This window comes from Salvelinus alpinus, chromosome 21, assembly GCF_045679555.1.
Source record: "Salvelinus alpinus chromosome 21, SLU_Salpinus.1, whole genome shotgun sequence".
Taxonomy (NCBI): domain Eukaryota; kingdom Metazoa; phylum Chordata; class Actinopteri; order Salmoniformes; family Salmonidae; genus Salvelinus; species Salvelinus alpinus.
The window spans coordinates 7,819,949-7,836,522 of NC_092106.1; the positions used below are offsets into that span (position 1 = coordinate 7,819,949).

Below are 16,574 nucleotides of genomic sequence, written 5' to 3' on the forward strand. Positions count from 1 at the left end.
TGACATGAGTCAATTATAGGAAGGACAATCTGACCACTAGGGGGCAAGAAGCCCCAGAAACATCTGACTGGAAACATGACAGTGGCCATGTGACCACCCTTGGTTGACGTCAGGACCTGGTCTTTGCAGCACCTGAGTCACACTGGGTCTAGTAGTTCTGGCAGTTAATACAGTTCTACTCTTCCCCAATCTTTGATGTGTGTGTGTGTGTGTGTGTGTGTGTGTGTGTGCGCGAGAGAGAGAGAGAGTCACAGAAGGTCTTTGTTGTGTGCCACACACACACACACACACACACTCTCACAGGAAAACACACACCCAGACACACACACACACACAATTGTCCAGGCCACCTGCTTCCCTCTGTCGGGTCCTCAGGTGGCAGACAGGGCTAGTTCAGCCCACTTACACTGATGGCCATCTGGCTTAGGCTATATAAGTGGCCCATCAGTTAACACATGGCAGAGAGACTCCCTGCTAGGCTGCCCTCAACCTATGGTACACACTCCTGCCACCACTCAGAGTCTTATGATTTGCATGTTCACCAGACAGAACCTAGTTTCCTGAAACTAAATCCTTCCAGCCATCTCAAACTGCCCATACATTTTACCAGAGCCCAAAGATGGAGACTATTTCTCTCTCATTGTTTCCAAACATACAATACGTTGAGACATAACTGCAAAACGGCAGATTCAACCCGCAATGAAACGCAAACCTACAGTAGGAGCCGCTCGGACACATAGAACACAATGACAGCATACGTCTCTCTGTGGACGTGTTGCGGATCGATAGATTTGATAAATGGGGGATAAATATGGCACTTGCCACGCTTCCTCAAATCTGCCCGATTATTTGAAGTGGCTCTGAGTTGAAGAAAGAGGGGGGGGGTCAGAACACCTTAATGCCTTTCAGAGAAATCCCAGTTATCCACAATCACTAAGGGGCTTAGCGACAGGCTTTGAGAAGAAGCACCCGGAAACACTCCAAGAGCCTATGGGAATTGATCTACTATCACCGGGCATTGGCTTACATTGCCTTCCTATAATTGAGTATTTCAGGAATTAAATCTGCTTGGAAAACTTCCTAAAATCATTGTGAGACATGTTTTCGGAGAAGACAAGTGGACAAAGTCAGTTAAGTTATTTTTGTTTGTTTTACTTCACAGTGCAGGCTTGAGTGCTTCCAAAGAAATTAGTATTTCAATCAAACTGTTTCTGTGATGGATTTGCACTTAAAAGAGCAGGAGCATACTTTACTAATGCTTCTCATAACATTCCTGCTAACCAAATTAATGTAATGCTTAGTTTGAGCAAGAAAGAGAGCGAGAAAGCATGTGACTGAGTGTGTGTGTGTGTGTGTGTGCTCATGAGAAAGAAAGAGCATGTGACTGTGCGTGTGTGTGTGTGTGTGTGTGTGTGTGTGTGTGTGTGTGTGTGTGTGTGTGTGTGTGTGTGTGTGTGTGTGTGTGTGTGTGTGTGTGTGTGTGTGTGCATGCGTGCGTTTGTGCACGTGTGTGTGAATTTGATATTTGCGTTCAGATGATGGACTGTTCATGAAGACACGGAACAGTGTTCATATTACAACACGGTAATGACAAACGCATGGCCTTTGCCCATCATTTCCGGTGCATCAACTCGATCCCTCCTCCTCATTCAATGACGTAGTCGCCTCCGTTATCCATCAATAGGTAACTCAGCAGCATCTCTGTCACATTCTGCTGCCTTCACTCCTTTATAAAAAAAGAGTGACCTGTTGCCGGTGATTAAAATCACTAACTGGGCCAGCGCCTCCCTCCCTCCCTCGTTATCGCTACGGCTGTTGCATGTCTGTCTGCTAAATTAATCTAAACACTCTCGGGGATGGAGGAGATGGGGGGGGGGGGGCCGTGTCAACACCCATAATAAAAAAATGGTCTGGGGCTTGGGGAGGATGATGAAAACTCTGAGCAAGATGCCAAGGACCAGCACATCAGTATGGGTCTGGGGAGGTGACAGGGCCTTTTGCTGAGCACAGCTAGATTTGGACCAGAGGAGGAGAGAATGGAAAAAGTACTGCGGTAACTGTGCATTACAAAAGGGCCTCACTCACGCCCATGTAACTAGCTAGAGCGAAGTGACTCTTTTGAACTGTAGCGCTTGATAACATGAATTATTTTTCATGGGTTGAGTATAATTGGCAGTCATTGAAGCAGGTATTTGGTACTTGTGTGAATGCCCAGTTGATGTTAGGGGGTGTAATCCAATTAGTTAATACTAAGTGAATCATTGAATTAGAGGACAATGGCCTAATGATTAGCTAAGTGCGTAATGCCACATGTGTGTACACACATATTAGTAGAGAATTACAAACAAAGTAAATAAGGAAGGCATTACCCGTAAGTGAACTAACAACTGGCAGGACTCAGGCTCAGTAGAAGAGTTAGGGAGAAACCCACTGCTTTCTCCCATTGACCGATAAAACTTACCATGACTAGGGTTACAAAGCTACCAGAAATTTACCAAAGTTACCCGATATCTTCGGTAATTTTGGCAATCTATTGTAAGTTTGGTAATTTATAGTTCTATAACTTTGTGTCCATAATTGTCCATGAGTTTCTAGTAGATAGACCATATGGTTCAAAAGGAAATAGCCTAATTAATTTAACCCTCCTGTTGTGTTCCGGTCAAATTGGACCGATTTTCAAGTTCGCGCTCTGAAAAATGTAGTTAATTTAATCTGATTGCCATAAGGTTCCATGACTTTGTCCACACAGAGCATCTGAACACATAAAATACATTTGGATGATTTTCATTACATTTTGGGTGTTTTATTTAACTTTTGTACACCTGTGGTGTTCCTGGTCAAAAATCACCGGTCATTAGAAATTAATGGGTGAGACTACAATTAGTGTATAAAATTGAGTTCAGGCACATGCCCATTAACCAGATGGACACTTCCTCTCCCAGACCACCACATGCATGTGTGTTTGAGCACACACACATACATACACACACACACACACCTCACTCCCCTTCTTGGCGTCCATGGCAACCTTCCCCAATAGAATATTTCCCCCACGGGAACCACACCTGTTGGCATTCTCACAAACAATCGCAACATTGTTTCAATAATATATAGAACTTTTCTCACAGCCCTGGTTTATAAAGCTATTTGAGGCCTTGCTCACAATTCATTCTGTGGCAGCACAATGACCAAACGATATACTGTATGAGGCTCACGATCATATCTTTGATCATGACACCGGTGAGGAGGAGAGACGCCAGGAAACTGACAGTTTCATCTGAGTATTTGTTATAGTCAAAATATTCCATACATTATGCTTTTCTTACTCAAAAACGTTTTGTCAATGAGGCCTACAGGCCATAAATAGCAAATAGAAGTTCAAAACTTGTAATGTTCACAAGAACTTAAGTCGATAAAAAGATCTAACACAACATTAGGTGATAATATATATACTCTTATGGATTTATAAATCAGCTATAAATGGGGAGGTCAATTTAGACCGGGAACACAGCATTAATTAACATGAAACATACCCAACGGGAGGGTTTTAAAAAAGCATCTAATCAACAATGGCACTATTTTTAATTCCCTCTGCAACTCGTCCAACTATTGACAAACTGCCACCAATTTGCCAAAACATTGGCAACAAATACATATTGACATAGTAAAATAAATAAAAGGTTGTAAAAAAGAATAATATAAAGGATATTTCATGCTGAGACCCTCATATTAAACCCCGACGGCATTCACAAAGTTCATGGTTTATATTTAGGATAATATTTTAGAGCGTTTATTTAAAAAAATTATTTCATGATTTTACATATTTTACATGCGATAAGAATGCACAGATGTCCAGAGATAAATACAGACACCCGTAATAATCTTACGTACCCAAAAAGGCCCGCTAGATGTCTTGTGATATATTACATAAAATCTTTGAAAGATACAAAAATGCTGGTAGTTTACTGGTAAACCTCAAATGTTTCCATAAATACATCCTCCCTTTGCAACCCTAAGAATGACAACATTCCTTCTATAAACTTAAGTTCAGGATAAAATTGGATCATACCAGAGCTGAAACAGGAATACCAGTGTGTGATTTTAGTGTTATGGGTCATCCGACCACATAGTACATACCCTGCAGCCTTCCAGCAAGGAGAAGTCCTCTCATCCCATCAATCATTCACGATGGGGGAGTCACTAGCTTGGAGGGGAAGACTATCTATCTAGGCTATTCTCTTCTCCATGCTATATCCCGGTTCACACATTAACCATCTGCCAATCACCTCTGATGGATTGCAGCTTCCAGTACTACTACTTGGAGCCTAATGACATACTGTACTTCCTCGTCTTCATGCTTCGTCTTGGCTCAGTTCATATCACATGAGATAAAGTTCTGGCTTCAAATTGAAAATATCCTCTATCACCCACATCAGAATTCAAAGGAATCGGTCCATATTTCCAGCTCATTTCATGTTGATTTTAAACACTTGATCCTCAGCAGTCTAGTCGTCTGAAAATATATGATAACAAGTTAGAGAGGTGTCTATTATTTATTTTCCAGCATAATGATAGTCAAGTAAGTAAGTTGATTTGATTGATATGCAGCCGGAGTAGCATGCATGTATACATTTAGGGAGCTGAGATTTTTGGGGGGGGCGGAGATGAGACAACCAGATGGGTTCATGTCTGGTGCTTCTGGTAGGGGATAAAGCCAATCGGCCCCTTGCTGCCCTTTCCAACAGAGACATACGTGAGGAGAATCCACTAAGATGGATAAACCTGGAAAAAGGGGAACATCACCGGATTCTAAGAGGCCAGTCATAGAAAATGGGAGCAACGAAGAAGAAGGAACACTTAAAAGAAAAAGGCTAAGCTTAGAGATTTAGAGTCAGACGTTGCATGGTAGTTAGTAGAGCAGTGTGTGTGTGTGTGTGTGTGTGTGTGTGTGTGTGTGTGTGTGTGTGTGTGTGTGTGTGTGTGTGTGTGTGTGTGTGTGTGTGTGTGTGTGTGTGTGTGTGTGTGTGTATGAGTGAGTGAGTGTGAGAGAGAGAGAGAGTCTGCACACTTGTACGCCTGTGTCCCTGAGTTTAAGTGTAGTGCACATGGTAATGTGCAGCTGAGCATATTATGTGTGATATCACAAACACCAGTTGAAAGCTTCAGCACTCTGTATGCATACGAATGAGATATCACACGTGATGGCAGCCTATCAGAATCCCCACCTTCTTTTTCCTGTACATTACTTAAATGCCGTCCCGGCGTATAACCTTGAAGAAAGCGTTGAAGTGGGCAGGTAGACAAGGAAGAACAGGTTGGGATAACCATCTGTCCCACACCAACCTTCTCCACTCAACGCCTGGTTTCATTTGCGTTGGCAGGCCTTAAAACCAACAATTTTAGAGATTAATAATAGAGATTTAATTTACTTTTAAATAGATGTTTGTGTTTTGACTCAGTCTTCGACGGTCGATTTATACAAGGCGCGTTTGTCTTACCGTTTATGTTACAGTTGTGGGCATCTGATAACAAAACATTATTATGTTGCCATTCTTTGTTGAAATAGGCAACGACATTGTCTTTCTTGGATCCCTATTCGACATCTCCATGCGAGATCTGATCTTACATACTATGTGGACTGGAAAACCTACATATTTAGCCTTTTGTCTATCTAGCCATCTCTGTACAGGCGATATGCTGCACCATCATGCACAGTGAGACAACTACGTTGATGGTATACCCATTGCTCAGGAGAAGCGGTGTACAGCAATGTAATGCTCTCCTGTTTGATTCTATTTTGATTTCTCACAAGGCAATGCTGTGAACATGTCATTGTGCCCTCTTTGCCGGGGGCCTTCAAGTACAACACCAAAATGAAATGACCCGTCACGTTTGAAAATAGGATGAGCTTGATGACAAACGAGTCTTGTCAAAACCATCATTTGGGGAATTCACTTACGCAATGCTCCGTTTTGCTCCACGCATCATACTTTGCCAAGCCTTTGTTTAGAAGAATCCCTAATGTTCAGTGTTTTCATTTGTTCTGACTATATATAGTCCTTATAAGGACTGTCTGAGAGATATCGCAGGTACACTTCAAGTGGGCAAATTGTTGCATACCAATGATCCCGCTGGGCAAAGACGTCAATTCAACATCTCTTCCATGTTGGTTCCACGTCATTTCATCGAAATGACGTGGACGCAACGATGGTTGAACCAGTGTGTGCCCAACGGGATGGCTTTGTCTCTCCCAAAAAACCCATGCCAGCTCAGAGAGCCAACAAAGGCTCCAAATAAATAGGTGATGAATGTTGTATGTATACTAATAATCACTCAAGTATAAACAGACCCAAGTCTGTCAAGCGAGTAGATCGGTGAGCTCATTGGTCATCACAAAGTATTAAAATAACCAATGGTATAAGTGAGCAAACAGTAAATGTCTTCCTTCCTCCCTCCCTCTCACATGAGTCCACTTGCTCGCAAGTGGATTAGCAGTCTATTCAACTGTGAACACTATAGCTGTAGAAGAAGTAGTAGAAGCACTTACACATTCTGAGCCTGCTCCTCGATTTAAAATGACTGAACAAACTTCCATCCCTTAGTAATATAGTTTGGCTGATAATCATGATATCACAGCGACTAAAATCTCGGTTCCCTCATTCTTTCTCTCTTCACTTCTTCCCGTCTCCCCCTACAGTGCTCTTCCGCCCATGCCTAACAGAACCTCATGCAGAGGTGATTTAAAAAGCAGAGCATGAAAGGAGTGTGCGTGTGTACGACGGTGCTATTCTATTGTGGTGGGGCCTCTATTCACCGGGGCCCCACCCCAGAGAGGGAGTGAGAGGAGCTCGGTGGTGTCAGTGCGGCAAATAGTCCTGTAAATCAGAGGTGTTAAGGGGAGTTGAGGAAGTGTGACTACTGCATAAGTCCAGCTGGGTCCCATTGTTTCCTGGTGACACCCCGCATGGATACACTAGCAATGCCATCGATGGGTACCGCCCAAGTGACTGTGCCAGCAAATATACAGTGGAACTCAATGGTCCTCACAGCCGGGCCCCAGGTGCTTCTGATATAAACTATTAATCACTTCCTACATCAGAGGAATGGTAGGGGCCATGTCCCAATACTGTCAGATGGCTTCCTTTTAATAGTCCATTTTTTTTCTGACTGTTGATGTGAAAAAGAGGGCATTGATTTACACTGTATCAAATGCATTTGTCAAGTCATTTCAGATCCACGGACATGAAGGGAAGGACTATCAAGCCCTATTGGGCCAAAATGACATGTTTTTTCGTATTTTTTTTTTACAGAAATGGCTAAAATGATCAAGGACACATTTTGAGTAGGAGCTGGAACAGAGCAAAGTGAACATAGCAGCTAATTTGCAAAGGGACAAATCAGCAGAAGGGTACCGGCAGACATTTCCATAGCCCTAATGCGTAGCGAGCTGGCAGGCTGGACCATTCGTTTGGTCGACCCAGTTCCTGTGGGCATTATACTGATTCGCTCGTAATAATTTTTGGGCTGCGGCGTGTTGTGTACTGGGAGCTGGCAGTGGCTGTTACGCCATTGCTCTGCACAGCTTTTGAAAAATGTCTATAAATTACAGCTTCGGGGTGTTGTTGCTAGCTTGAGCTCTTCGCCTCCGAAACATGTCCCTTATGCACATTCTTCTCTTCTTCCAAATCAATATGGAAGACAGAGGCTGAATTTAAGCAAGCTTTGCTGCCCTAGAGTCGAACAAAACCTCTGATTCATCTAAAACAAAGAAATATGTTTTTTTTATGATGAGTTGTTTAAGAAATGTACTGTACTGTACTTGCTTTGTTTGTGTGGGTGTGTGTTTGTATTAGTGTATTGAATGCCTTTGAGTGTACTATGTGCTCATACCCTTCAGTGGGTGTGTAGACAAGTGCAAGATACATACTGTAATATGCTAGGTTTACATAACTGTGTGTGTGTGTGTGTGTGTGTGTGTGTGTGTGTGTGTGTGTGTGTGTGTGTGTGTGTGTGTGTGTGTGTGTGTGTGTGTGTGTGTGTGTGTGTGTGTGTGTGTGTGTGTGTGTATGTATGTGCGCGCGCATATGTGTGTATGTCCGCGCGAGCGTGCAATGTGTGTGTGTGCTCACTGCTTGCCCACACCAAATAAACAAATCAGTCAACTAGTCAATGAGGAACAATAATCAGGGAGCCAGGTTTAAGTCCTTAGTACTAGATAAATTCACCTACATTAACATCTCTCCTGTCCACTCAGTTAATTAGCTGCCGTGTTCATTCGTTTAGGCTCCCCACACTATCTGCTGAGACAGAGTGCATCAGAGCACAGAAGCATCAGTCTATAAACTGTGTACCTGCTCTAAAACTATCCACAATCCAAACTGTGCCTCTCTGTGCACAACGCTCCTCTACGTGTTCAGCATTCAAAATCATCCCTCCAACTCCCCGTGGTAACAGACACCGCTTGGGGAATACGTTTCCCTTGAAACAAATATTGAAAAGTTCTCCCTTTCTCTCACTGTGGCTGTGCATTTTCTACAGTGGGACAGACCTGCCTATCTTTGGTCACTGAGAGTTGCCACCAAAATCTCGGCGTGGACGCCCTAAATGAGATCCTAAATCAATTTTCTCCCTTGGTGACTGCTGTCATTGATCAGAGAAGAAAAATAAAAAGTTGCCTGCATACAGCCCTGGGCCAGCCCCCGTAAGAAGACGTGAGGAGACTTGAATGAAAACCAATACTTTTTGAGGACCAAAATAATTAATGAGCGGGAACAGAACGATCCATCAGCATCCATCAGAGCGATACAAACTCTACAAATTGATATAAATTGATGTTGGACCTGGCGTCTGCAATGACGGAAGCATCAAAACAAAAAAGTATTACCTTGGAACAAGAGAAGAGAGGAAACATTTTCTCAAAGCAAATGAAAAAGTGTCCTTGTTTATCTCTTGCAAATAATGATGGGTAATTACCACCTAATTATCATCTCATTATAATGACATACATTTGTACAAGATGAAATGTTTCTGGTGTTCTTATGATTGCTACTGATAGACATTTTGTAATTGTACATCTGTGAGTCAAAATGGTATTTAATCATAAAACCTTGAGTAGGTCATTAATACAAAAAAAAAAACTGTTCAAAGTTATTAACTCATTCTAACCAAGAGACTGAAGCTATTTCCCCTCTTCATTTCCCCATCACCCCTGTTTAGATCCCTATCCCTCCTCACCTGTAGATGAGCGTGTCATCCAGGGAACTGTTGTACTGGACCTGGTACATCCTGATCCCAGGAACGTGGTTCTGATATGGCCATTTGATCAGCACTGAGCTAGCTGTCAGCTCCGCCATCAGCACCCTTCCCTCCTGGTTCCTCCGTGTGTCATTGCCCGTGGTTGAGGTGGACTTGGCCGAGGTGAGGATGTCTGACGGACCAGGGTCGGGCTCCCGTAGCCGGTTGGTGCTGTTGGCCAGGTGGGGGAGGAGGTTGACCACCAACTCCACCTGGCCCGTGGACTCCCCCGCTGCGTTGGAGGCAATGCAGGTGAAGGTTCCAGAGTCCTTCAGGGAGGTGATGTTGATGTCCAGGCTCCCGTTGCTGAAGGTGACAGTCCGTGACGTGTTGGAGATCAGACGGCCCTCGGGGGAAATCCAGTGAATCTCTGGGTCCGGGTCTCCATTGGCCTTGCACTTCAGACTGGTAGGCTGGCCCTCCATGGTGAAGGTCTTGGCAGACTTCCTGGTCATGACCGGAGGCTCACAGATGAACTCCTCCTCGGGGATGGTCCAGAAGTACTTGGCTGTGAGGTCTGGAGGAGAGGCGCAGGTCTCCAGATCGTCTTCTCTGGTCAGCCTCCTCAGCCACAGCAGCTCACAGTTACAGTGGAGCGGGTTTCCACCAAAACTCATCACCAATGACGACTGAGGAGATCCTTTGGCTTTCGCGTAGACAGGGATGCGCAGAAAAAGTGGATCCGGTGGGATCTTCTTAAGCTTATTGGACGTCATGTCCAGACGCGCCAGCTTATGCAGGTTGGTGAAGATCCCTTGGGGCACGTGCTCTATAAGGTTATGGTCCATGTTAAGGGTGTTGACATTGGTTAGACGACCTATGGTCTCCCAGGGGATGTCCACCAGGTTGTTGTAGGACAGGTCCAGGTCTTCCAGGGTTCCTGTGAAGTCATCAAAGGCGTGGGGAGAGATATTGTGCAGCTGGTTGTTGGCCAAGATCAGGTGCCTAAGGTTGGTGAGCCCCCGAAAGTGGTCATCCCTGATCACACTCAGCCGGTTGCTGTCCAGGTGCAGCGCCCGCAGCCGCTTTAGGTCCTCGAAGGTGTAAGGCATGATCTGGCTTATGGTGTTGCGGGACAACGTCAGATGGATCAAACTAGTCATGTTGGCAAAGTCCCGCCTCCTTATGGCTGTGATATAGTTCTCAGTGAGCCGCAGCTCCACGGTGCGCCGGTCGATGACGGTGGGCACGAAGAGTAGGCCTGTCTTAGCGCAGAGGATGGCCAGCGAGGGGGACAGGTTCTGGCACATGCAGCGCTTGGGGCACAGCTGCCCCCTGGTGGAGACGGCCAGCATCAACAAGGAGAAGATCAGCCGGTCCATCCTCCCTCCGGCTTTCTGGGAAACTGCAAGGCAAAGGAGAGAGGCACTGGTCAGAACATGTCAGGACGTGAGACGCTAGGTGGGGAATTCACTAGGTGAATCAAGATGTATATCTATGCGTTTAGCTATCACAGTGGTTAAACTGAGATTAAATATCTCTATCAGCCATGATCAGGATGCAAAAAAGCAGTGTTTGAAGTACATTCAGATAATTAAAGCCAGTAAATGTATGTGCATGCATTTCAATGAATGTGCAATACCTTGAATTAAATGTTTAGCACAGACTGAAAGTGCAATACCTTGAATTAAATTTTTAGCACAGACTGAAAGTGCAATACCTTGAATTAAATGTTTAGCACAGACTGAAAGTGCAATACCTTGAATTAAATGTTTAGCACAGACTGAGGCATAAGGTTGAGGTGATGTTTCAAGAGAGCCAATTTTCTTAACAGCTTGTATCTTATTTTCCTCTGCATAGGAACTTCTTTAAGATGTTAGGGAATTATACACATGTCGTGCTAATACGCCCAATGAAGAGAGAAGGTTTGTGTAGGTTTGTGTAATTATAGCTTAGCAAATCATTTAACTCAACATGCAATCCCCGGACAAAGTTAGTTGGCTGCACAGTTTAATAAGGGGTTTATCACAGTGGGTCTACCTTCTGTGGATTCTCTAAAAGCCAGTCTTTTAAATAGCTGCATACATCTCCAATATGAGTGAAAACAGAAATGTATCCGTATAGAAGACGCCAACTGGCAATACATATACAATTGTAGCAAAAGCACGCAGTCATCCACCCACACACTTACGAACACATTTTTTTTCATATCCTCTAAAAGAAACACACACATGCAAACACAGAAACACACAGTGTCTCATATCTACCCTGCTTCCAGGTATGGCAGATACTGTTTTTTCTTTAAAATAAAGATTGGTAGTCCTATTACAAATAGAAAAATATCTGCGGTAGCGGGACAGATTTGAAGTGCTATGAACAGACTATGGCCGAGATATATATACAGTGGGGAGAACAAGTATTTGATACACTGCCGATTTTGAAGGTTTTCCTACTTACAAAGCATGTAGAGGTCTGTAATTTTTATCATAGGTACACTTCAACTGTGAGAGACGGAATCTAAAACAAAAATCCAGAAAATCACATTGTATGATTTTTAAGTAATTAATTTGCATTTTATTGCGTGACATAAGTATTTGATACATCAGAAAAGCAGAACTTAATATTTGGTACAGAAACCTTTGTTTGCAATTACAAAGATCATACGTTTCCTGTAGTTATTGACCAGGTTTGCACACACTGCAGCAGGGATTTTGGCCCACTCCTCCATACATACCTTCTCCAGATCCTTCAGGTTTCGGGGCTGTCGCTGGGCAATACGGACGTTCAGCTCCCTCCAAAGATTTTCTATTGGGTTCAGGTCTGGAGACTGGCTAGGCCACTCCAGGACCTTGAGATGCTTCTTACGGAGCCACTCCTTAGTTTCCCTGGCTGTGTGTTTCGGGTCGTTGTCATGCTGGAAGATCCAGCCACGACCCATCTTCAATGCTCTTACTGAGGGAAGGAGGTTTTTGGCCAAGATCTCGCGATACATGGCCCCATCCATCCTCCCCTCAATACGGTGCAGTCGTCCTGTCCCCTTTGCAGAAAAGCATCCCCAAAGAATTATGTTTCCACCTCCATGCTTCACGGTTGGGAGGGTGTTCTTGGGGTTGTACTCAACCTTCTTCTTCCTCCAAACACGGCGAGTGGAGTTTAGACCAAAAAGCTCTATTTTTGTCTCATCAGACCACATGACCTTCTCCCATTCCTCCTCTGGATCATCCAGATGGTCATTGGCAAACTTCAGACGGGCCTGGACATGCGCTGGCTTGAGCAGGGGGACCTTGCGTGCGCTGCAGGATTTCAATCCATGACAGCGTAGTGTGTTACTAATGGTTTTCTTTGAGACTGTGGTCCCAGCTCTCTTCATGTCATTGACCAGGTCCTGCCGTGTAGTTCTGGGCTGATCCCTCACCTTCCTTATGATCATTGATGCCCCACGAGGTGAGATCTTGCATGGAGCTCCAGACCGAGGGTGATTGACCGTCATCTTGAACATCTTCCATTTTCTAATAATTGCGCCAACAGTTGTTGCCTTCTCACCAAGCTGCTTGCCTATTGTCCTGTAGCCCATCCCAGCCTTGTGCAGGTCTACAATTTTATCCCTGATGTCCTTACACAGCTCTCTGGTCTTGGCCATTGTGGAGAGATTGGAGTCTGTTTGATTGAGTGTGTGTACAGGTGTCTTTTATACAGGTAACAAGTTCAAACAGGTGCAGTTAATACAGGTAATGAGTGGAGAACAGGAGGGCTTCTAAAAGAAAAACTAACAGGTCTGTGAGAGCCGGAATTCTTACTGGTTGGTAGGTGATCAAATACTTATGTCACGCAATAAAATGCAAATTAATTACTTAAAAATCATACAATGTGATTTTCTGGATTTTTGTTTTAGATTCCGTCTCTCACAGTTGAAGTGTACCTATGATAAAAATGACAGACCTCTACATGCTTTGTAAGTAGGAAAACCTTCAAAATCGGCAGTGTATCAAATACTTGTTCTCCCCACTGTATATACATCTCCTCTCTCTCTCTCTCTCTCATATGAGGGCATATCCATGAAACGGTACTTTAGTATTTTTATCGTGGTAATTCCTTGTTCATGCCGAAGTACCTTAAACACACACGCTCTATCTGTTTTGATACACCAGGATCTGCATGGGATTTGCCATTAAATAGGCCTTTTTGTTTCCTGTCTGTGCTGTGAATTTAATAAAACCAGGGAATGGAATTGGAATGGAGATGTATGAGGCTATTGTATGGCTTCTCTCGTGCGACGAAGTGGCCATCAGCCATGCAGCGTCAACAGAAACAGAGCAGCTGCCCATATGCATCTCATTTCACCAAGCCATTTCACAGCTGTACCTTGGATTATGGGGCTAACGCTATGATGAATACCAAACGAACGTAAAGCCACGGAAGCCACGTTGGAAGCCTTTTTTGGTTGTTGTTTTGTTCTTACAACGCATTTGATCTTGTGAATAGAGGTGCAGTATGCACTGGTGCGGTTACTCTCAAGGTCAAATCACTGTGTGAGACATATAGGCCACCATACCGTACATACCGTAACGGATGAAAAAGGCCAGCATGATGGATGCTCTGAAATACACTTATCTGCTGGCTCTCTAATTAAAAAGGAATTAACTGTACTGCCAGACAACAGAAAAAAACGGTCCTTTTAAAGACATGCCAACAGCTATTAGCAACTGTAAATTGCCGTTTCGCTGGGAAGGAACAAAGAAATACAGTACATAAAAATAAAGACTAACAAGGAACATGCTGCTCCGTTGTTGAATGAATGGCGGTCAGGCCACATTCAACTTGATAAGAGGAAATTAAGGTAAATGACAAAATAACATGGATGCTGTTAAATTTCTCTCTCACAATCACACTCTCTCACTCTCCCCATCTCACTCAGGCTAAGTTGTTGTAAGACAACACCATCTGCCATCATCTAAAGGTAAAAAAACTGCCCATAGAATGAGGGCCTGATCTCCAGCTCCTCTCATATCATGTTTACTAAAACCACAGCCCTGTCAGCTGTAGCGGGAAACATCGTTACAGTATATGGGCTAGAACTCTCCAAGGTAGAGGGCTTGAAATGGCAAGCAGCTAGCCGTCAGCTCTCTGGGGAATCTTGGTGTGGAGACTGGAAACAGTCGACATCCCAGAGCTTATTTACAGGATGAGTGTCCACTCTGCTCTGCTCAGACAGAATTCTCTGACTCCTATGCCTCCCCACAATGGAGACGGATTAGGCTGTCGGCTGTGGAGTGGAACGGCCTGCAATGCCCCGGGGGCCCAGGGAGGGCCCAGTCAATGAGACCTGCTGCCCCACCATCTAAGGGATTGGGCTGAGGGAGAAGAGAATAGGAGCAAGACCCAGGGCGGTTCACTACGCATGGAGTAAAGACCGCCTGGGCGACACTTGATGGCTGCTGTTTCCTCCACTCTAAGATAAACAGAACATGGGATCGCTTGTCCTTCAGTTATTCAGGGAATCGGGCTTCTGCTTACTGTCAGTATGTTTTCACTTTAATGCTGAAGAGTTGTACAAGAGCACTAATGTATTCTGGTCTTGATAGTACAAGACAGGCTACAGGCGTGTGTAAATACCAAGTAGTTAAAACATGAGCTTCATTCGTTTTTAGTCACATAAATTACCAAGTTTCTACAGTATAATGTGAAACATCAGGCAAGATGAAAGGAGCCTGGTAGAGCGTAGTACAGTAGTACACCAATAACCTTACGAAGAGGACTGATACAGGAATACATCAGCGTGATTCTTTCTCCTTCTCAGAAGGGCCTATCACATAAACTGACTGAGAAGATCTGGCACATGCAGATGTTTGTCGTCTCAACTTGCCAATAACTTAATTGCTATGACAATCGTATCGCTGCGTGATATTAATCATGTCGCATGAAACGTTCATTTATCAACGTGGCAACCACATCCTGCGTGTCTGGCTGACACGTTTTGACTGATGTGCGCTCATGTTATTGTCTTCTGTGGCAAGCAATGAGTTAAATATCACAGCAGGGTTTTTTTCCTACTTGACGGTATGACGCTGATATTCTCTAAATTGTTTTGGGATAAATAGACGATTCTGGTTTGTGCGTTTGTTCAGAAGGCGGCTCTGGTCTGGAGCTTATCCATTAGTGCCTTGGACCAAAGGCCTGTCTTACACACCCCATTACGCACCACCACTCTCTTCCTCAGATAAAGGGATGGACAGGAACGAGAGAAAACAAAGTGCTTCAGCAAGACGCTGAGCCATGCATCTCTATTATTGGTCAGGGTGACCCTCAAGGCATGCTCCAAGGTGTTTGTCTCATAGCAACCGCAGATGAACAGGCAGACTAGGGGTCTAGGAGAAGGAGATTGGGTTTCAAAAGCCAGTATATTGTACATTTGGAGACTTGTGTTGTTTGTGCTTGGGTCTGCGAGGATTGAGACGGACTGCGGCGGTGCTCAGAAGGAGGGAGACCGCAGAGAATCAATCATTTGACACACTGCCTCAGCTACTGAGTTATATCATGAGACACACAAACACAGAGGGGCAACATACCAATCTATTCTATATAGTACATTTACAGTATGCTAGTAGATATCCATAGACTTCCAGTAATTGTGCTAATGCTAGTAGATGAAGGGCCTCACTGCTAAAATCCCAAAGTATCCCTTTAAATCATGAACTTTGCTGTGTGACATCAATTATGCAGTATGAATGGGAAAACAGAGCTGTTTTGTGCTCGTCAAATAAATAATCTGTGCTCGTCAAATAAAAGGAATAAGGCACCGACTGCACATTAACTGGGTGTTGTTTGATGCTAGATACTGTGAAGACTTTCCTAGAGGGCATTTTGGAGCCATTTTCAGCGTGTTCCAGCGGTTAAGTTAGACATTATTACAACATTACTTGATTATTGCAAGGCAAACATCCTCTGGGTTTAGTAAACGTACTGTACCATAAACCCAGTAAGCCATCAAAGAACAAGCTTTGACTGGAGCCTTAGAGATCAAATATTTTGCTGTGAATCCCTAAAATCAGCATTATACCTCAAAGACGACGGACCCCTCGCCACACATCCCACACTGGCCGGGATCACTACCAAGATCTAAGCCACACAGGCAATTCAGTGCGTCTAATGGGGCTACAGCCTCTAACGCATAGCACTGCGATTGAATGAGTCTCTCACAACACCTCTAAAGCATCCTACAACCGCAACGCAGACTACAACCGTAACCTAACATAACTGATCATAATTTATGGGTGTGTATATTTCCTGCAGAGTCATCACAGCAAGCCTTAAATGAATGTGAAATCAAAGCATCAAGAAAA

General features: G+C 44.1%; 1 protein-coding gene across 3 annotated transcripts in view; it reads right to left on the reverse strand.

The window, feature by feature from the left end:
• Positions 1-16,574, reverse strand: part of LOC139547726 (leucine-rich repeat and fibronectin type III domain-containing protein 1-like protein) — a 119,860-nt gene that overhangs the window by 35,161 nt on the left and 68,125 nt on the right. For all 3 annotated transcript variants that reach the window (XM_071356746.1, XM_071356747.1, XM_071356748.1), the window contains exon 3: positions 9,235-10,639. In XM_071356746.1, coding sequence (XP_071212847.1) covers positions 9,235-10,616 — 1,382 coding nt within the window. In that variant the 5' untranslated portion in view covers positions 10,617-10,639. The remainder of the gene's footprint in view (positions 1-9,234; positions 10,640-16,574) is intronic.